Source organism: Nicotiana attenuata, chromosome 6 (assembly GCF_001879085.1).
Source record: "Nicotiana attenuata strain UT chromosome 6, NIATTr2, whole genome shotgun sequence".
Lineage (NCBI taxonomy): Eukaryota > Viridiplantae > Streptophyta > Magnoliopsida > Solanales > Solanaceae > Nicotiana > Nicotiana attenuata.
In genome coordinates, this window is record NC_031994.1 from 63,031,106 (window position 1) to 63,054,565 (window position 23,460).

At 37.1% G+C, this 23,460-nt stretch overlaps 1 protein-coding gene across 1 annotated transcript; it reads right to left on the reverse strand.

Moving 5' to 3' along the window:
* On the reverse strand, positions 14,025 to 14,839 carry LOC109228286 (ethylene-responsive transcription factor SHINE 2-like). The gene has a single exon (XM_019393440.1). It carries the CDS (start codon positions 14,796 to 14,798, stop codon positions 14,103 to 14,105), a length of 696 nt encoding a protein of 231 aa, XP_019248985.1. The 5' UTR covers positions 14,799 to 14,839; the 3' UTR covers positions 14,025 to 14,102.

The following is a 23,460-nucleotide window of genomic DNA, read 5'->3' on the forward strand; positions in this document are numbered from 1 at the left end:
AGATACTCTTAACAATACAACTTTATACAATACTTAAAGTGATTTGTAGTTTATTTGTAGTTTTTTTTGAAGAAAATTTTGTAGTCAACATTTTGTTTCAACATAGATTGTAGATTAATTGTAGTATAAATGTAGTAACTTTGTAGATACCCTTAAAATAGTACAACTTTATACAATACTAAAACTGATTTGTAGTTTTTTTTGTAGAAATTTTGTAGATGAGACCCATTTTTTATAATCAGATTTTTTCCCCATTCAATGTAGCATGATTGAGATTTTGCATTCTCATCTACCACAATGGCATCAACTTCAAAATCTCTAAATCTACCATAGTTATCCCAATTCCATTAAATTGTAGCATGATTGCGATTTTGGACATGATTTCTTGTTGTTGCGTTGATGTTTTTTGGATTTCTATATTGAGAGAAGAAAAGATGAAGAAACAGATTATATATATGAGCGACAATTTGAGAAGAAGAAACGACGAAGAACAGATTTTTATCAACTTTGAGTTGTTTGAAACTCGAAAATTTGAATTCTACAATTTGAATTCATTCGGCGAAGCTGTTAGTAGTTGGAATCTGTTCGTAGTTTTTGTAGCTGTTCGTTTTTTTTTTTTGAGAATTTGAATTGTCGTTTCTGGAGAAAAATACGCAGATGAGAATCTCCTTTCCCCTTATAAAAATTGAATTAATGTAGAATCAATTAATACCAAGATTCTCTCCTTAATTTTAGCGCATTTTTAGGGAATAATTCTGCCCTTTTAATACCTAATAACGAATGGTACAAAAATTGTAGGTAAAAGTGGATTGGGCGGTAATTTACATACTATGCACCATTTTTGTAATATAGTTTCATATATGGTATAGATAGAAAAAAAACCCTCATTCTAAAATTGGATGAAGATTGAAGAATTTAAATCTTCACTTTAAAGTTAAAAGTCCGTCATCTGCTAATCTTTCGTCCACCTTAACCATAATAACAAAATATAAGCTAGCATTTACATATAGATTTGATTAAAATATAAAAAATAGAGTTTTTGAAGTTGTGTTAAAAATAATTTTAAAAGTTGAAGTTGTGTTTCGATATGTATTTCAAGAAGAGGTGAAGTTTTGTGTTGAAAGAAATAAATTTTGCCCAAAAACTGTCATAAAAAACCAAAGTTTTTTGAGAACTTGAAAATTTTTAAAATCTTTTTTCTCAAACCCATGATCATATTTCATAAACAAACATTATTTTCAAAAAATAAAAATAAAAAATTGAAGCCAAAATCTATGGACAAACGCGAGCTAAGTTTCCACTTAGGTGAAGTCGATTCCGAGTCCATTTCTGAGAAAGGTCGCTGAACTAATGAAAATTGTTTTACGAAAGTCACTTTACTTTATTTTGTAACCGGAAAGTCATATACTTTGCCAACATTGTAACTCAAAAGTCACTCAACACATTTAGAGAATATTAAATATTATTTTTCATATTTTTTTAACTCAATCATTTAAATAATAAAAAAATACCATTTAAACCGTGACTCAACCCGCTCTTTGACCCGACCCACTTTCTCTTATTGTTCTTACAAAAAACGTAAATATTATTTGCTGTTAATTATCTTGGTTTTCAACATACTAGTTTAAGCAAAGTAATAAAAAATCAGTTCGACCATAAATGGTCTTCTAATAACATTATCTTACTATAAGTAATGCGCGCTCTTGTTCAAAAACATCGAGGATATGTCTTTTAATTTACTCTTATATTAAAATTTCTCGGTCAAAATTTCAAGCACAAATAACTTTATTCATTTTCCTTCCTCATTTTTATTTTATTCCACTTCTACGCTGCTAATTTCGTGTTTCCACTTTCAAATCTAACTCCTCTAGTTTGTTAAGATTAATTTTTTTATTCTCTATTTAATACTTTGCTTAAACCAATGTATATATTCAGTATAACTATATTGAGAACCAATATAATACAATATAACAACAGTAACATTTACGTTTTTTATATTAGAAATAAGAAAAATGGGCCGGGTCATGGTTTAAATGGATTTTTTTAAATTTTTAAATGGTTGGGGCTGCAAAGAAATATGAAAAATATGTTTAATAATGTAAAGTATAATGACTTTTTAGTTATAAAACAAAGTAAAGTGACTTTCATAAACAATATCTATTAGTTCAGTGACCATACGAAGAAATGGAGTCAATCAATTTCCGTTCCCTCAAGCTGCCATTGCTTTACTTTAACGTTTAGGTTCTCTTGTTGGTCTAGGTAAATAAAATTTCAGGTAAGACGCTCATAATTCAGCGACCAAGAATTCGCTGCATCTTTCTTTCTTTCTTAACTTTTGTATAATCAGTGTATCATGAAAAGGTATAAAAAAATACAATAACCAAGCTTGATAATGTCATGTAAAATATAGTTGCCTCTTTTATCATTATTACTTATCATCAAATATCTCCAGCATAATCTCTGAGTGGGGTGTGTGTATGTTGGCGCGCGCGCAAACAAAAATTATCTCACTATCAACAAAGTAATTATATTGCTGTTGATGGACATGTTTTTGTCACAGTATGCTGCCATTTATTTGGAATTATTGTTTTAATCTGCTTTAATGTCATTTTTGTTATTATTGTCATGTCCATTATCACCCTCTTTGTCAATTGCATTTAATTAAGTTCCACTTGTGAAGAGACCACTTTATTAGAAAGTATTTTAAAGCGAAATATTTATGTTTCAATGAAATGAGGACACTTTCTACTCGAAAGAAGTGTGCAATATGAATAAATCTGTCACATTGTGACGAAAGAGACCATATTGCAAATTATTCGAGTACTGTTTTACAATTACGTCTCACTAAGGGCACCATTTTCTGAAGTAATAATCCGAAACAACATTTTACTCTTCTTTTTTTTTTTGGGGGGGGGGGGGAGGTTGGTTGGGTAAATCACATAGTAGTATAAATGCTATTATCTACTAATAATCTTATATCTATCTATATTATATTAAAAGCACGAAAGGCCTTAGGAAATGTCGTTCGCCTTTTTTACCCCTTAAAAGATATAGATCTCATATTGGACAAAATAGTCTTTAATTATTTTCCTAAAATTTAGAACTTTAAATAACTAAAATTTTGACCTTAACTCTTTCCTATTTGAATAAAATAAATTTTCTAAATTTAGATTTCAAAACAAATACAAATTTATTCATACAAATATCTTGACTAACGTTTAGTGCATTAAAATTCCAAGGTAAATTAAGTAATTGTACAAATATTCAATTTAATGGTAAAACGTAATCCCCTGAAACTTAATAATAATGGTCTTACCTTTTTAGAAAGCATCCAACGTATAGTGCATGTACAGTATATTTTTTTATTTTATTTTTCAGTCATTTCAAAAATGATTTTTGTATAGTATTAAATAATTTATTGTAGTTAACACAGGATGGCCTGTTCTTATCTTCGATATTTACAAATTATCCATTGTTGTTAATTTTTTTTTTTGATTTTTTAAGAACTATTTCTTTTTTAAATTTTCGAGTTCTGAATATTCAACTAAATAATTAATACAATCAGCCAAATACAAAAAAAAATAAAAAAAATAATGTATTTGCTAGCAACAAAAGTTCTTTTAAAGAAATTTTATATATCGTGCATCGTCATATACAACTTATTACCACGACAAGAACAAATTAAAAGATGGAAAGAATAAAGAAAAAAAAGATGAAAAATAAAGAACTTATACGGAGACCTTAGTTAAATATCATTCGCCTTTTACCCTTTAAAAATAAAAGTCCACATTAGACAAAATAGTAATCTAAGTTACTTTCCTAATATTTAGGATTTGAAATCAACTAAAATTTTATTTTATTAAATTGTTCCTTATTTGAAACTATGTATAAAGTTATCACTTATATTTTATTTTTATAAATTCTTTTCTCAATGAACACTTTAAAAATAAAATTCTTATTAGCTAAAATTACAATTTGCTTATTAAATTTTTTCTTATTTCAACGAATATTGTTGGATCTCCTAACGTTTAATAATTTAAAATTAATTAATATTTCAATTTTACATTAAATTTTCTTATTTGCCATATTTGAAATAAAAGTTTTATTTGATAAAAACTATAAAATACACTTTAATATTTAAAAATCTAAGATGATTTAAAACTAAATCTTTCTAAATAATATATTTATTGTTACTATTACAAAAGTATAAAAACGAATATAAAATATTTACATCGACAAAATGTGAGTGATATCAATTCGAGAAAAAGACAAAGAATGAAAGTAAAGAGCATAGAAATGTTTTTAAACTTTTAATCTCTTTTGTTATATAAAAAGTAGATTAAACTCATTTTTCTACATAAAATACTATTTTAGAATCTTGATAAATTAATATTAAATATTATTCTCTTTATTTTTCATAAAAGAAAAAACTAATTGGTTCATTACAACGATTGAATTAGCAATAAAGTTTTTATACTCCATTTTATATCAACTGAAAGATAGATAGCTCTTAGTTCTTTAAAAAGATTGATTGTCCAGAATTAACAAATTAATATTAAAATCTTCGTTATTTTGCTTATATTCATTACTTGCCTTTTCTAAAATTCATTATCTTTCTTATGTAATAGTGCCCGTTTGGATTAGCTGATTTGAAGTAGCTGATAAGCATTAGGTGCTGAAAAGCACTTTAAATGTTGAAACTGATTTAATAAATAAGCAGTTACGTGTTTGGGTACAAAGTGCTGAAATTGATAATAAGTTGCTGCAGTATTTGATAAAAAAGTGTTGATAAGCTCTTTTTCTGTTAAAATGACTTAAATAACTTTAGAACTGTTTACGCTTATAAGGGCGTAATTTGATGTCTATATTTATTACATACAGTTCAAAGATTAATACAAATCACATAGATACAAATATGCAAAGGAATAAAGCATTTGCTTATCTTAAATAGTCAATGAGAATTGCAGACTTAAGGGGGGGGGGGGGGGGGGGGGGGGGGAATAAAGTTGATAAAAATACTTTAGGCAGTGAGCATTGATGTAGGAATTTTGTTCTTAAAATATAATATTTAAGGATAAAAATAGTAAAAATTTTTGGTCAAACTTAAAGCGCTTTATAAGCTTTAAATTCATAAGTTGGGGGTGACCAGCTTATGGCTTTTGGCTTATTTTTTACTTATAAGCACTTTTAACTTTACCAAACGCGTAAAAAAGCCCAAAATTGCTTATAAGTTAATTTGACCAGCTTAATAAATTTAGCCAAACACCCTCATAAAATTGCGAATGTAACATTTATGAGAGAGATGTTAGATGAAATATAACAACATAAACATATATTGTTTTTGATACCACTAATTATTTATAATTACAAATACTAATTAATCCAACAAAATTCTATCATCTTTTGCATGTTCAAAAGATAATTGAATTTAACTCTCTGTCAATTTAAATTAATTTTAGTATCTAGACATATATTGCATTTATTTTAACTTTAATTGCTTTTTTCCAATATTTTTTTTGTCTGTATACGTTTAATAATGATGACGCGATGTACACGTACAACGCACGTACACTAACACTAGTAGAATAAAGGTTTGTTGCACGTTAAAGCCTGTGATGATCCACAAGAGCCGCATTCAACACCGTTGACAAGTGCTAAACATTCAAGGTAAAAATTTTGAAGATAACAAAAAAGAAAAACCTCTCTAGATATTGGAGAGTGAACTTGATATTACTGTAATGAATTCTGAAACTTAGTGGTTGGCCTTCAACAAGAGCTAAAATGTGAATTCGGAATCAAATGGTTTTTAAGTTTTAAACCACAAAGGTTTGTGGTTGCGGTGGTAAATACACTCCATTTCTTATGGCATGTTAGACCAAAGCTTCTTCAAATCCAAAGAATTTTTTTCTTCAAAAATGCTACTTCTTTTTTTTCAAAATTGAAGTGTATGGCCAAGCTTTTAGAAGAAAAAAAAGTACTTTCGAGAAGAAAGCAAAAGCAATTTTGAAGAAACAAAAAAGAAGTAACTTTTCACCAACATCATCTTTTAAAAAAACACTTTTGAAAAATACACTTAGAAAATAATTTTTAAAAATTTGGCAACATTAGTTGCTGCTCAGAAGGTGCTTTTCTAATTAATTAGCCAAACACAAACTGATTTTCATCAAAAGTACTATTGAAAAAAAAATACTTCTCAAAATAAACATATATTTTTGCAAACTTGCCAAACAAGCTATTAATAGCATATTTTGAATTCAGAGTCATGGAAATGGAATCACCATATGTAAGGAACAATTTTACCACCCATAGTGAAAACTTTCCGGGGACAAATTCATAGGACCCCCAAACAACATAAGGCTGGTTTCAAGGAAGAAATATTATTGGCAGAATAATCTTTCAGGAAGCTGAGTGGGCACATCACCACTCTAATGATTACAACACAAAAAAGCTAGAAGCAAAGAAGATCCTCAATATTGAAAGTGACGGAGACTCTTTCCTTTAAGTGATGCTATTCAGGGGTACAGTCAAACAAGTTATTTGATTCCTCCAAACCTACTAAATTCTTGACTAGGTTTCTAGCTTGCAAAAGGAATGGATACAAGATTCCTAAGAGTTCACATCACTTGTAAAGATTCTCTGACGATTTGGCACTTTATACAACTATTTTCCAATTCCTCTTACTTTCACAGGACACATGTTCCCCACTTTCAATACTTTTTTAGAAGGAAACTTTCTCTCCTGCCGAAAACAAAGGAACCCCCAAATTAGTAACAACAGCTTTGACTCACTAATTTTGAAAGTGGACATTCCAACCAGATAGTTGGTAACTAATTAATTCTTTGTAAATATAAGTCAACTTTTAAACTAAATCTATTTCATAAATCCATGTGGGTGCATTACTATATATCCTATTGGCTGTGTATCATCTCAAATATAGATTCTAATCAATCGTGGATAGTTGGAAATTGGAATAGCACATTTATCCAAACCATAGAAAGTGCCAGTTAAAAAGAAATGAAGTAATACCAGCCAATCCAAATATGACAATGACAACAAAGAGTATATGTCACCAATTCTAATTCTTTTTGCAAAGTGTCACTGCAGTGGCAAATGGGGAACAAATTAATTGCATGAATTTTCCGCAAAGAATCATAAGTAATTCATTGACATCAGTAGAAAAATGATTACGGCAACCAGAAAATAGATATGTATGAGGCATAAAAAAAGAAAAGAAAATGAACAAAAAAATAAAACTGGTTAGCCGACTGAATTAATTGATTCTTTAGCCGAAAAGTGTATAAAAATACAACTATACTATATAATACACACAATACATTCTTATCGCGTATTATTATGGGAAGCGGAACATATGATCTCCCAAGAAAATACCCATATCAATCAGGACAACAAGTAGAGCAACTAAACAAGCTTCTTAATTAGTACAACTTTTTCTTATGGAAATGAACAGTAATCGAAATAATAGGTGCAACTTTGCCACAGGAGATGCATTAAATATATCTTAAACTTCCCTCAGCACCCCGAAAAAGTTCAGCTGCATTTACCGATATGCTATTTTCGCCAAAATGAATGAAAAATATAAACCGCACTCTTTTCGAATAGATAAACTATGCAAACAGGACTAGATATATGTGCATATAATTAAACAAGCTTATTTCTTTACCAACTAAACCCAAAACAGACCTAATTAATTATTGTACGGTAATATTCTTTAAGATGACAATTTTTTGTGAATTGAGCATCGCCTAAACACAGATGACAAGAAAAAAGCAAAAATCAAGACAAAAGACATCTAAGCATGTCACCAAATGCTCGCCGATAGAAAAATAAGCTTTTGCAAAACTGTTCCATCTAATCTGTATACAGATCAGAGAAGAGCAAATTAATTCTACACATTTAGCAGAAAATTCAACAAAAGCAGTTAATACATCTTAAAAGACCAAACATGAACATATGAGAGAGGAAAGGGGTTAAGCGCTGGATGCAGAGGTTTATCGACCGATTCCTGTTGCTATATTTTGTTTATCGCCTTTCAGGGAACAGATCGATGAACCGCTGCCTCCCAGTGTTCTAACCAACCAAAAATAAAACCCAAAAATTTAAAAAATAATTAACAGCATCCCGCTCTCAGTTTGTGATATATCACATAGATCTACCTCCATAAACACAAATCAAATATACCTACCAAATAATTTTGCATAAACACAGGCAGCCAAACTCATTGACTTCCGAAGTGACATAAAATATTATGAATTTAATAGTATATTTTTATACATGGAAAACTGCAGGAATCTATCGCAAATTAATCTAGATCAAGAGAGAGGAAGAAGATAAAACCCAGGCCAGACTGCAGAGCTGCCATTGATGAACTGTCACGCATCCCTTATTTCTTCTTTTTTTTTTCGGTACTTACGGTGTTATTTATCGAATAGCAGCTGTGGGGTAATTATACGCATAGCGGCAGTGACTTAGGGAGGGTTCAATTTACCACTTTAAACCTAGATACTGAAGGCATCGACCAATAATAATTGTGTTTGCTACGATCACAAGGGTAATTAGTACAGTGAATTGGAATAGTGAGAGTGACGTGTCTGACTGAAATTAGTTGGGGGGAGTCCGGGTCTGGCTGCAGAGCGTGCTTGGGAACAGTGTACACGTGTTTGGATCCTGTTAAAGAAATCCTCTGCTAGATTTTTTTTTCACCATCTGTTATAGAAAAAAGGAAAAAAGGCGCACTGAATGGAAAATTTTTTATTTTGTGTCTCCTACAACTAACACTAATTGTATGAATCATTTTTTTTGTCTCACAGTTTAGTGGACCTAAATTTTGTGGACCCAGAAGTATAAGATTTGGAATCCACAAATTTGTGAGAGAAAAAGGAGTCTCACACAACTAATGTAAGTTGTGTGGCACAAAAATAAAACTTCTCACTCAATGGAGTTACATCAAATTAGGAGTAATTTTAGCATTGTCAAATAGGTTAAATCAAATAAATGCATTAACTGACTAAATATACATAAAACCACATTTTATGTGTATTTGTTTCGTATAAACGTTGTTACGGTGAATACAAATATATACTGTATATTTTTTAATGTGAAAGAATACACTAGAACACAGATGTGAGTAAAATGATCATAAAACATCTAGGGGTTGTTTGGTTCACCTTAGTTATAGAGGGATTATAATGAGAGAATTGTTTATGTGCATGATTTATAACAAAGAATGAAAGGATTATTGTTGCGCTGACTAATAATAAAGAGATAAATGTTATCCACGTATTACTTAGTGGACTTTGGACATAAGAATTGTGAAATTTCGGGAATAAGGGGAAAAAAAGTCAAGTAAAAATGGTATTTAAAAATTAGAGTTATATTTGGACATGAACATAATTTGGTATTGTTTTTGAATTTTTATGAGAGATTTGAGGTGAAAATGTTGAAAAATAACTTTTTTTCAAATTCTAATTTTTACTAATGTGGTGCTTATTGTTTACCCTTAAAATTGGATAGCAATTAAACTTTAATGTGGTTTAAGGACACGTGACTTTCACCTAAATACCTATTGATAAATGTGAAGATTAATAATAGAAATTGACAATAAGATAAAAGCAAACCAGTGTTTGAATGAAATTCAGCCCTTGAGCTTGGATACCCTCAAGCTTATTGTATAAGAAACAGTAAAAATATAAGCAAGTTGATGAACAAGGTTATAGATTAAAGACAAAGTGTTATATTTTCTTTATATCTCAGAATGTAGGTTGTACAAATGATTGGAACTCCTCTTTATATAGTAGAGGAATTTAATTATGGTATAACTCTAATTACAAATGAAAAATCCCGATTAGCTAATTAACCGTCCTTGATTTGATATGTTTCCGAGATTTTCGCCATGATCTTCGACCAGTCACGGATACTTCGCCTTTCTGTTATTATGCTACCTTCGATCTTGCTCAATCTCTATATTATTTGGTCTCAATTAGCTACTGGCCTCGATCTTGATAGGTACCTCGAATCTCGAACTCGGTACCTTGTCCTCGTGCCTCGGTCTGATCTATTACATGGGATCGATCTTCGATCTTTCACACTGTCTCGATAAATTAGTAAAATCGGAAGGGCCGATTTTAATCGTATACAGATAGTCCCCTCGTTCTAGGAGTGTAATGACATGAACGAATTGAGCCTTCGATCCTAGACCTATCATGACGTCATTCCCGTAACATAAGCGGCAGATGTGATCGAAATGTCCCGTCGGTGCAGTTTCCCTAAGCATTAATGCATGCCAGTTGATGGTCGGCCACTAGTGGTTTCGAACCGTCACCGTGAAACCCATAAATAGGCCCTTTTCTCATTGATTCAAATTTTACTTTCAGTTTCTTCCAATCTCCAAAGCTTTTTACATCTTTTAAGTTTTTCCGTTCTGCATAATCTCCAGGTTTTGTTAATCAAACTTCTCTAAAACACCAAGCCTTATTTTCTTCTTCTTTCTCTAAACTCAAACCCAAAATGGCGAAAAATCCAAAAACTGTACCGCGGAAAGAAAAAGCTTCCTCGTCTAAGCCGGCCGGTGAACAACCAGCGGCAAGCCACTCCCTGAAGGAATTATTTCCTCCGTCGTGTGTCCTTGACTTCCGATTTCAAAGTTGAAACGACCTCCTCGATTCTGGGTCGATGTGAGCCCAATGTCGAGGTATATATTGCACAATCACTAGTGGCATTTAAAGTAAGTTAAAAAAGGAATACAAGGTAGGCAGCTCGTGGTGGTGCCCTCGCCTGAAGAGTCAATCACTACGCTTGTGGAGGGTTTTTTGAGTGTTTACAACTTACCCTTTCACATTCGGTCCTCTAGATCAATTCATTGTGGACTTCTGCAAGAAGTACGAGGTCACCCTCGGCCAGATTCATCCTTCTTTTTGTAGGATAGTGACATTGCTTCATTTTTTGGTGAGCAAAGTCGAGGGGCTTCCCTTCACCTCGACCATCTCATTCGTTTGTATAGCCCCCGACTTTATCGAGGTGGGCTAATAAAGCTTCAACGTCGGTCTTCGAAGGCGTTTCTTGAGCACAGATGAGGACAGGGACTGAGGTTGGATGGGCCGATTTGTCCGAGTGAAGACCTCGGACCTAATCCCAGCTGAGAAGCATGCCATTTCCAGAGAAATAAAATATGAAACGTGAGTATAATTCCATCTTTTAACTTTGTTTATTATCTTCTCTTTTTTCATCCTTTCTAACTGGTTGTTTTACTTGGTGCTGCCATTGCCTGGGCCGGGTGTGTGATTCCCCATCTTAGAGAAACTGGGCCAGGAGCTTCGGTGTCGACGTCTCACAACACGTTGAGTGCGTATGACGCTAATTGTCAAGGGTCGATGGGAGGCCCGAAGCCAATGGTAATGTTTTTTGCATATCTCGATAGCCTTGATCGTTGTCTGAATTTCTCCTTGTACTTGTTTTTCTTTTGCAGGTCTCTCGGGAAGGATGTTGCCGATGAGGCCTCTGTCTAGTGAGGAAGAGACTTCGCCCCCGGTCCTGAACGGTAAAGGATAAGAAGAGGAAAAGGATCTCAACCTCCGAGGAATCCAAAGCCCAAGAAAAATCCGGCTCGTAAGCCAAATAAAGAACACCGTCGCACTTCCTGCGGAGGTAGTTCAGTGGTTAAAAGAGGAAGAAGAAAGAAAATGAAGACGACCGGCTCCGAGTTGGTGCCCGAGTGAAGAAGGAATATCTTAGGCCCCAAAGGCCTCTAAGTCGGTGAAGGCGTGAAGGAGATTCCGCCATCTCTCTCCTATCTCTGTATTTTTTGAGAAGAAGAAGGAATGGAGAAGAGGAAGAAAGGGGAGGGGAGAAATGGCGCAGGTCTTAGGAATTAGGGGGATAGAGAAACGTGGGATATATGGACACCTTTAATTAAGAAGTAAAAACTGCCCATTAATTAGATGGACACCTTTAATTAAGGAGTAAAAACTGCCCATTAATTAGATCCTTATTTAAGTATGGTATAGGATTGGTAATTTGGTGTACTAAGTGTAGTTAAATCAAACCTTAAACATTGAGGGTAATAAGGTTTCCTATGTGGCATAGGAATGTAAAAATTTCTTTTAGAATTCAGAATTATATGTGTTTAGATTGGCCCAATAAAGTCGAGAAATCCTAGAAATTAAGCACATGAAAATTGCACGGGTCCCCTTAGTTGATCGTCCACACTTAATCTATACCCATATTTTTAAAATTATTTAACATATACTCTAATTTTAACAACTTCATACGCCTCCTCTTCTTCCTCCTCACCCTTTCTTCCTCCTCTTCTTTTCCTCTTCTTCTTTTTTTCTCTCTCAAACACATGAGACTTCTTCTTCGATTGTGAATGACAGAGGTAGTGATAAAGTAATTAGAGGAAAGTAGAGAGCACCAACACTAGCAACACAATTTACAACGAATTGGTTCTTTGGCTGCTTGATAGTCTAATGAGGATTTCATAAAGGCTGCTTGGTAGAATCCTGAACTTTAATTAAATTTATTTTACAGTTTTACTTGTAACAGAATAATTTCTTCTTCCAATTTGTTCTCAATATCAATGATGTGGAAATTTGGACTACAAATTGAAGAACTTCAGACTAATTTGTCTGAAGTTTGCACTATGAAGTGATGTTTTCCCATTACCTTTGCAAGTAGGCCAAACTTCAGACATACACAATTGAACCGAAGTTTGCCTGATTGCCTTTGCAAGTCAGGCCAAACTTCAGGCAAATATATCTGAAGTTTTGCTTTGATAAGGCTACACTTCAGGCAAAAAATTCTGAAGTTTAAACTTCAAACATAAATTTTTGCTACTTCGGGCCCGTATGTCTGAAGTTACCTCGAAAAGTGGGTACGCTTGAAGTTTTTTGCGCAAAGCGAGTATAAGTTAAATGGTGACCCAAAAACTAGGTATAATACCCCGGAAGCAACTGCGTTCAAAACTAGCTCCATTTCATAAGATGGATCATAATGGCCTGTACCCCGGTCCATGGAAGCATGGATCTATCTGGACAACATGCCATAAGAGCAGCCCCCGCACGCACAGCCCAAAGTTCACCTAAACAGTCACTCATCCAGCAACTTAAATTAAAAATAACATGTGAATATATCGTTATATGCATAATCGATGTACAATCAGAGGTGGACCCAGAATTTGAAGGTGGCGGGGGCACTATTATTTTTGTCATAGTCATGACTCATGCGAATTATTAGCTACTACAAAGTTTGACGTCGTGCAACTCTCTTAAGACTTTAATGATTTTGATAAGTTGTAAGCTTCAATTTTTAACATAGAGAAGAGTTTGAGAATTTTTGAGGGAGAGGTTTAATCATAGGAAAGGGGTTTTTGGTCGGAAACTAAAGAAAAAATTAAAAAAAGGACCAGAAACTAAAGGAAAAAATCCAAAAAAGAAATCTGGGCTTATAAATCCTTAAACTAAAATCAAAGTCACTGCTGGAGCTGGGAATCGAACCCCAGTCATCCACGCATAAGAGCAACAATAATCTGCAGATGCGACCAGTGCCCCAAACGAACATTTGAGATTGAGGGTGCCTAATAAAATATATAACCGTTTCTCAAGGTATACAGCCTACATATACATATAATACAGGTTTTTTCCGAGCTTAACGGGTGCCAGTGACCCCTTTACCTTCCATGTAGGTCCACCCCTGTGTACAATATTTGTATGCACAATCGTATGTAAATCAGCTTGGAAAACTAAAGAGGCCAATCCAGTTAGCTATTTGTGTAAAGATCTCCGCAGCCCAATGGTCAAATATGCTTTGTTTACGAGCAGAAGAATAAGAAGAAAACAGCAAATAAATTTGGAAAAATGACATTATATAGCCGTTCTCAAAATAATGGCCGGAAAATGTATATTTTTTGTATATATACATACATTCTCTATGTTATATACAAAAATTATATAAATTTTATATACTTTTTTGACTATCAAATATAAATAATTTCTGGCGTGAGCTAAAAGAAATCAAAAAGTAAATATGTATTGCATTAGAACTGATTTCAGCAGAGACAAGCAAATATAATGAAAAATGCTAAACCTATACTAAGCTACATTAAAGGAACTGTTTAATCCATTATTCTCTACCGACGACTTATTTGCATGAGAAAAAAGGCATTCAAATAATTGAGCACTAGTTTGATAGTGATTTTCTTCTTCTTCTTCGTCTTTTTTTCCACTTTGATTAGTTATAGAAGCACTAAAAGAAGGAGCCACAATAACTGAAGAATAAACCTTTGAACTACTTCCTTGTAATTGGATCCTGCAGATCTCTTCTTTATCTTGATCACAACCCATATTTTCTTGAACAAATGGCTGATCTGTTTCTATTTCATTTTGATATTTATTCCCTGCAAGTTTCTTCATGATAGCAAGTTTAAGAAGTTGATATAATCTTGGATTTTTTTCAAGCAAACTGCAGTTTTCTTCATTGGGTTTCAAGATTCCTTGGTACTTGAAATTTGTTTTGGCATTTCTACCACGAAGAAGACGTGCAGCGTTATCATAAGCCAAAGCTGCTTCTTCTGCTTTGTCAAAAGTTCCTAACCATAGCCTGAGCTTTTGTGAAGAATCTTTGATTTCAGCAACCCATCTACCTGAAGGCCTTTGTCTCACTCCAATATATTTCTTTCCATCATTTGAGGAAATTAACTTTGACTTTGTTTTTGTCACTTGCTTTTCTTGGATATTTTTGGATGAGTTGTTTAAAGATTCAGATGATGGGGATTTTGAGCTTTCCATCCTATACTTTAGAGAGGAGGTTATTTAGAAGTGGTTTGTTTTATGATTAGGAGGATTGGGAACAGTGGTTATATATATATATATATATATATATTGACAATTTGTTGTTGATTGGGTATCATAATTATATGTTGATTGGGTATTTTTGTATTTTACTATCTACAATTATTGACAATTTATGAGTAAGTTGATTATGAATTGGCACAACATAAATAATTTTTACACTATTAGTGCAATTCGAAAGGTTATAGTAAGTTACTCCATCCGTTTCAATTTAGATGAGGTATCTACTAAAAAATCTAGTTTTAGCGACGGACAAATTCTGTAGCTAAATAAAAAAATCCGTCGCTAATCTCATTTAGCGACGGAATAGCAACGAATTATCAAAAAAAATTGTTAGATACGAGCGTTTTAGCGACAGATTAGCGACGACATTCCTAGCTAATTCCAGTTTTTTTTGTAGTGTTTGACTCGGTGCGGAATTTAAGAAAACAAAAAAAAAAAAACAGGACTTTTGTAACTTGTGGTCTTAAAAGCTTAAGGGGTAAAAGTTTTGTGGGACCACGACATTTGTATGATTATAAAAGATTCTCATTAAGGGTAAAATGAGTAAAATGAAAAGTTTAAAATTGAATTATTTCAAAATGTAGAAATGTGTCATTTATTTTGGAACAGACTAAAAAGAAAAGTACTTCATCTAATTTGAAACGTAGGGAGTACTATTTTACAACAACAACCCAGTGTTGTTTTTGTTGTAAAATAGTACTTACTATCTTATTTTTCAATTATTTCACTAAGCTTGTAATGAAAAATTACATGTTATTGTAGGTCGACTTACAACAATGATGCAAAAAAATTATAAACTAAGCTCGTAGAAACATTGGGTGCTTGCTACAAGCAATATTTGTCATGGCTTGTCATAGGATCAACTTTAATGATAAAGGTTTAGTACAACTAATGTCCTGTGCATAATACTTCCAAGAGCCAACAAACAAAATTAGTTCATCAAAAGTCCAAAACTGAATAGAGCTAGCTCCTCCGTGTTTTTTTCTGAATTAGACTTCACTCTCTTTCCTTTTTGAAAGCTGAAAAACTAATATTTTGCTGTTGTCACATAGTGTATGTCTTTGTTAGTCCCTTAGAACAACATGTTTTTAATAATCTGACACTTTAGTTCATCATTTGTATGTGAACAGATGCTTACATCAGAGTGCTTGGTGGATTTGTCATGAATTGTTAAAATAAGTCTCAAATTAAAAATAATTTTTTCGGTTGTCACGTTTATTGTTTCCTAGATTTATGATTTAGATACTGCTACTGTCAATCTGGTTATTTTGTATTATAGTTGCAATTGTATGTAAGACTAAGATGATTATTTTTTGGTATGTCAACAAAACTTTCTGGGAATATTTATATCTTGTAGAAAATAGTTGCTCATTTTCAGTCCTTTAATTCCTAGAAGTTGTCACAGCCATAAGGGATTTATTACAAGCAATAATATATCTTATTTTCTATTAAAAAAGGTAGATGGTGCATAACCTACCTTTGACATAAGAATCCATGGTTGATTCCACGGTTCGGACCCGTATTGTTCCAAGCTCCCCTCCATATATATCTTATGTTTTCTGTGTATATAGTTTCTTGTTATTAGGGCTGATTGTGTTTTCTTCTTAACTTTTGAATTGGGCTAAACCAGTCAGTCCAATCAATCAAGATCTACGTCTTAATTTGGGTCAATTTTGTTGGGCTCAAATAAACAGGGTTTTAACCTAACATAATGGACACTGGTCCAATGATCAGATGGTTACTGAAATATTTGGATAGTTGGATGCTCGAGCTGGACCAAAACACAGGAACATCTTCTGAGAAAACTAATGTGAATTTTGATAATTCGGAATTCCTTTCGGCTTTTGCACCAAGCTGGCTCATTGCTGAATATATATGCCGTAGCCTTTTTCTGTGGAGGAGATTGTATGGGTTGAAATCTGACCACCAGATGGTTATCATAAAACGAGACGGTAAGAGGTCGACCCTGCCATGGTCGTGCCCACAAGACGTAGTGGCGACGAGCACCACGGTCCCTGCCGGAGTCAAGCCGCTAGAAAGCTTATATCGCAAAATAAGCGTAATCTCTTGAGCAAGTAATGAAGGACTCAGTCATGAGAAAGCACGCCGGTCAAAGACCGTTCGATAAAAGGGAAAATTGTTAGTATATATAGAGAGGAGGAGGCCATTATAAGGGAGGGGATCTGGCTACTACAGGAGGGGCCATGATTACAAAACCAAATGGATCTCTCAGCTATCAACAGTTTTATCTCTTCTCCTTCCATGCTCTTACGATTACAGTGTAATCCCGTCATAAATGTAAGCTTATCATTTCTACTTGATATGTAATAATCATCTGAAGAAATATTAAATCTATTTATTCTTCTCTAACTTTTGTATCCAATATATCTATATCTAGGGTTAATTATGTTTGGCTAAGATTTACTCTCCCCTATCTATTACTTGGTTTACTCAAAGAATTTAACGATTTTTTGATTAAAAAATTTGGCGCCGTCTGTGGGGATTTCTTAGCCAAATTTCTTAATTTCCTTTAGATCTAGAACCGACGAAATCTCACTACCAAGCTATCATGGTCTCACCCTCTCGAAACAAACACCCACTCGAAAGAGCGGTAGTAGGTTTGGCACGACGTATGCACGTTCAGAATAGGATCACGGTCATCTGGCATGACTACAGCCTCATTCGACGTATTCACCCTATATATTGACCCGCACTCCCACCCTTTGGGAGAGGATAGCAGCTTGCTTCCCGGTCTTCTGAAAGAATGGGCACATCCTACCCTATTTTCACATTCCCCCCCACACTGGATGGTATATGAACGAAGTATGACATGTTTCTCTTGTTGTTGGCACAAATCGGACGAGATCGGGCAGGGACTAGATTTCACCCCCTCAGCGAGTGAGGCGGGCCCAACCCATGTGAAGCCTAGACGCTGGTAACGACGGAGCCGAACACGGCCGCGAAATCTAACACCACCATCCGAGCACCAGGCGGAGCGAGTAACACCACAGCGTCACTCTCTCTTTCACTGACTCGTCAGGTCGAGGTAACAGAAAATTTCATTTTGGTTTATCTTCACTCCTTTGTTGGCTCAAACAGGAATGCGAGCACTCACGTGAGCAAGCAAGCAAAGGAGCATTCCAACTAGAAACAATGAAAGGAAAACTACTACAAAACAATTGGAATGTCGCCCACCTCAAATACTTCGACTTCTGAAGAAGGACCCCCCTCAAGTCGTACTCTTATTCCCTCACCCGAGTTTTTCACGATTGGGTCATCTCGGGGAGATTTCTAACGAAGCAACAAAGGGGACGTCTCGAAGTTCATGTATGATTCGTCACCCCGCCTGTCGACTGCTTCCCCAGGCCGGAAGATGAAGGGACTAGATACATGGAAACTCCTTCAATATATGTATGAAACGAACATGTATAGCATTCTCCAGTGAATGAAATAGAGCAACATTTTGCGCTTTCCACCGCAGTATTCTCCGGTGCAAGCGAAGTTAAGCAAACTGGGACTCACCCAGGAAACGCATAGTATTCTCCAGTGCAAGCGAAATTAAGCAAACTGGGACTCACCCAGGAGACGCATAGTATTCTCAAATGCAAGCGAAACTAAGAAAAACTGGGACTCGCCCAAGAAACACTGAATATTCTCCGATAACAACAAAACCGAGCACGCCGGGACCACCCCGACGTACGCACAAACAGAATGGCGACGTATAAAGCTCCAAAGACAATAAGATAATGGGTTAACATTTTGACCTTAGCTCAAAATAATAACTCTACGGTCAAAGGCCATCGCCAAAAGAAGAATTCGACCTCGCTCGAAATATAAAGGGTTAACATTTCGACCTTAGCTCGAATAACACCCCTACGGCCAAAGGCCATCGCCAAAAGAAGAATTTGACCTCGCTCGAAATATAAAGGGTTAACATTTCGACCTTAGCTCGAAATAACACCCCTACGGCCAAAGGCCATCGCCAAAAGAAGAATTTGACCCCGCTCGAAATATAACGGGTTAGCATTTCGACCTTAGCTCGAAATAGCACCCCTACGGCCAAAGACCATCGCCAAAAGAAGAATTCGATCTCGCTCAAAATATAATGGGTTAGCATTTCGATCTTAGCTCGAAATAGCACCCCTACGGCCAAAGGCCATCGCCAAAAGAAGAATTCGACCCCGCTCGAAATATAAAGGGTTAACATTTCGACCTTAGCTCAAAATAACACCCCTAAGGTCAAAGGCCATCGTCAAAAGAAGAATTCGACCTCGATCGAAATATAAAGGGTTAACATTTCGACCTTAGCTCGAAATAACACCCTTACGTCCGAAGGCCATCGCCAAAAGAAGAATTCGGCCTCGCTCGAAATATAATGGGTTAGCATTTCGACCTTAGCTCGAAATAAAACCCCTACGGCCAAAGGCCATCAAGAAGAATTCGACCTCGCTCGAAATATAAAGGGTTAACATTTCGACCTCAGCTCGAAATAACACCCCTACGGCCGAAGGCCATCGTCAAAAGAAGAATTCGACCTCGCTCGAAATATAAAGGGTTAACATTTAGACCTTTCTCGAAATAACAACCCTACGGCCAAAGGCCATCGCTAAAAGAAGAATTCGACCTCGCTCGAAATATAAAGGGTTAACATTTCGACCTTAGCTCGTAATAACACCCCTACGGCCAAAGCCCATCGCCAAAAGAAGAATTCGACCTCTCTCGAATTATAATGGGTTAGCATTTCGACCTTAGCTCGAAATAGCACCCCTACGGCCAAAGGCCATCGCCAAAAGAAGAATTCGACCTCGCTTGAAATATAAAGGATTAACATTTCGACCTTAGCTCGAAATAACACCCCTACGGCCAAAGGCCATCGTCAAAAGAAGAATTCGACCTCGCTCGAATTCTGATGGGTCAACATTTCGGCCTTAGCTTGAAATAACACCCTTACAGCCAATGGCTATCGACAAATTAGAAGTCAACCTCGTCCGAACATGTGAGTCCGAAGCGACTTCGTTTGGACTCACGCGAGGAGACCCTACTCTATATGGTCAAGGTCAGATTCCTGAATCGAAAAATCAGGGACTCGTCACACAAAAATCCAAAGGTCTACGCCAAAATGAAAAGATGTAACAAAAAAAAGGGAAGGGAAAGAAAATCAAAGGAAATACAAAGGCGAAGCAACTATTTTATTTATATATATGTGCTTAAAAGCTGCACCTTACAAAAGGCCAAAACGGGCTCGAAACAAAAATAAAGAGAAACATAAAAAAATACTGGAGCAGCAACAACTTTTCACTCAGTGTCATCACCGCCATCCTTCCCATCATTGTCTTCAGGAAACTCCTCCTCAACATCAGCGTCCTCGCCAGCCTCCGGTGTCGCAGGGTCGTAGCCGCAATTGACGCGAGCCTCTCGTGCCTTCGCCTGGGCTTCTTCATAAGCAGCCTCAGAAACATTGCCCGCCTCCCACAAACCCTTGTATATGTCTCGTTGGGCCTCGGCATGGACCCAAAGCTCATGTAGCTGACGAGGAACGGTAGCAGAGGTAGATTCAACTTGAACTAATAATGCGCCTTCTCAGCCTCGAGCGCTACAATCCGGTCCCCTAGGCTCGAAGCCTCCCTATCAATTTCGCCGATTCGCTCTTCGAGCCTTGCCTCCCTTAGCGTGGCCGTTGCCCTCGCGGACTCCTGCTCAGATTGATGGACGCGGATAGTTTCCTCCAACGCCGACGCTCCTGCTAAAGCCAACGCCCGAGCATTCTCGGTATTCTCCAACTCGGCAACTTTTCTCTCCAGCTCGGCTAACTTACCCATCCATTCTGCACTCAAAACTTCAACTCTGGCAGCACTCTGATCTAGTTCGGTTTGCAACGAAGGGCAGCACTCTGATCTAGTTCGGCTTGCAATGACGACACCTTCGCCTGAAGATGCTCGCACTCAGCAGCAACCCCTTTTCCTAACTCGAGTTCTTCGTCCTTGGTACGAAGCAGCTCCTCGAGCTCACTACACCTGCGAATGGACTACATCAGCTCCTGGTCCCGTTTTTCCAATTCCTCTCCGAGGGATCGGGTGCCAGTACCCGCCATGAGCCGCTCATGCATCTCACGGCATCTATTACAATACCGCCGATACTTTTCAAGCATCGTCAGGAAAATCTTGGCCCGAGTCTCGGCCTTGCGAGCACTGCATGTAAGGCGGAAAACAAAGAGAAGAAGGTAGTCGATAAAGGCCAAGATCAAGAATAATAATAACAAATAAAGAAAAACATACGAGGAGCTCACCCTTAGGCCCATCGCGACCACTCCATGTGACAGTTCGGCATCGCTGACGTCCTGAAGAGCCCCGCTTTCTGCGGCCGAGCATAGGAGATCAAGCTGCAGCACAAAGTCCACTGTGTCTTGCAAAAGGTTGAAGTTCTATAGAATTTCGAGTATCCGAGAGGGACCTCCCGCCGTTACCACGATTCGGGTAAAGCTTTCCTCGAACATCCTAACGTCGTCAGGATCAAGGTCGGATTCAGACTCGTAATCGTCGACCATGACGCCTTTCCCCCTCTCCTCAACCCAAGAGGAAGTGCGGGTCGACAGGGATGACGAAGGGCCGCCCAAGACAGTATTGGCGGCCTCGGGACTCCGTCTTTACACCACTTCGGTCTGTTGATCCCTCAAAATCGGTGTAGCCTCTACAACTGGGTTGACATTACCATCGACTTCGGGAATCGTCAAGGAAGGGTCGCCCCCTCATGATGTTTCGATTTGAGGCGCCACTTCCAGGGCCACCATCGTCTCTTCGACGGTGCCTCTCCACTGCCAGCACGGGATGACTCGCCCGTTGAGCGGATGGTAGAAACCGGAGTCTCAGGTCGAGGAACAGCCACCGCGCTTGCAGCTCCGGCCGTAGGTGCGGGTTGGTTAGCGGCTCTCGATGCAGGCCGGATGGCGGCTCTTGGCGCAAGACGGGCAGGGGGCATCGGCTGACAGAATGCGAGTGTAGGAACCCTTGTCCTTCGCGTTCTCCCTATCAACAAAGAAAAACGGTCATATAACTACAAAATTGAACCATAAAGCGAAGAGAACATGCTGACTCATCAGTGAGAGGTTTACGCCCGTATTTCTCGTGGAAGGACGCCCACTCACGAATGCCCCTTGTATGGGGAAGAACTGCGCCCACCCACTCATGGATATCATCAACTGGTGGTGGAGGTAATCACTAGGCTACAAAAGCGAAAACAAGTCAGCAAAATCACCCAAAGAAGGACGATCGGCGACTGCCTCAAAAGAAATCGCAAAATAAACCGAGGAAAACTTACGAGCAAAGTTCGACGTCTCAGGGAACCCTGTCTGGTCTACCACAAGGTGCTCTGTCCGAACGTAAAAATAGCTTTCCTAGAAGCGACGATTAGCCTTATCATCCATCTTTACTACTAAACTCTTGGTTCCTCGATGGTGCATATGGATCATCGTGCCCCGAAGAAATTGAGGGTGCAAAAATATTAAGCATGTGACCCAAAGTAATCCCTCGACCGGCGAGCTCTGCATACTTGATGAGCATGAGGAAGAGCTTATACGCCTACGGTGAGAGCTGAGCCGGGCACACCTCGTAGAAGCGGCAGAAGTCTATCACTAGAGAGAGGAGAGAAAGCATATATCTGACAACAAAAGGATACGCGTAAAATGCGCAGTACCTCGGGCGGTTCAGATGTACGATGTCCGCCCCCGTCGTCGGTATCATGTCGATATGATTTAGGATCCCACACTTAGCCTTGAGCGCCCTAATCGTCGCTTCATCCATGGTGGAAGAAATAGGTTCCGGTTCATCTCCGGCAGGGGGTGTTAAAATCAGTCCATAATTTCCCCAGGCGAGGCAGTATCTCAGCCACAGTCGAAAACCCCTCGTCTTCCGTCACCTCCGTTCCCTTTCCATGAAGAGGTACATCATTTTCCGGCACCGGAGCTTCGACGAATCTGTCAGTCTGGGAAGAGGTACCAGCCATTTATCAAGCTCGATCGGAATAAGAGAAAGTGATGAAGAAATGAAGAGGGTGGTCACGTCAAATTCTGACGAAAGCAGAAATACAAAATATGGAAGAAGGTGGAAGTCTGGGAAATTCCTCAGGTAAATCGAAAAGCGTAACAATCGAATGGTGGGTTCCCCTATATATAGGAACACAAATACCCTGAGCGGGAAACCCGAGAGTCGCCAAAAAGTTGAAAGGGCACGAGAAAAGAGGCGGTGCCTGGGAAACGTGCGTCGTAATGACCCATAACGGGCATCTATGGTATCTTGACTCGACATAACGATCCATCTCCGAACGGACGTAACGGTTCGGTAAAGTCCTTAAAACATCACATCGCCACCTCGCCATAAGAACCCCGTCCACGCATAATAATCATATTTCTCCAAATTCTTGAACAAAGGGTCCGCCCATTGAGCTCGCCTAAAAGACGACCCCAACGGGCGGAGGGACTAACTGTATGGGTCAAAATCTGACCACCAGATGGTTATCATAAAATGAGATGGTAAGAGGTTGACCCTGCCATGGTCGTGCCCTCGATATGTAATGGCGACGAGCACCACGGTCCCTGCCAGAG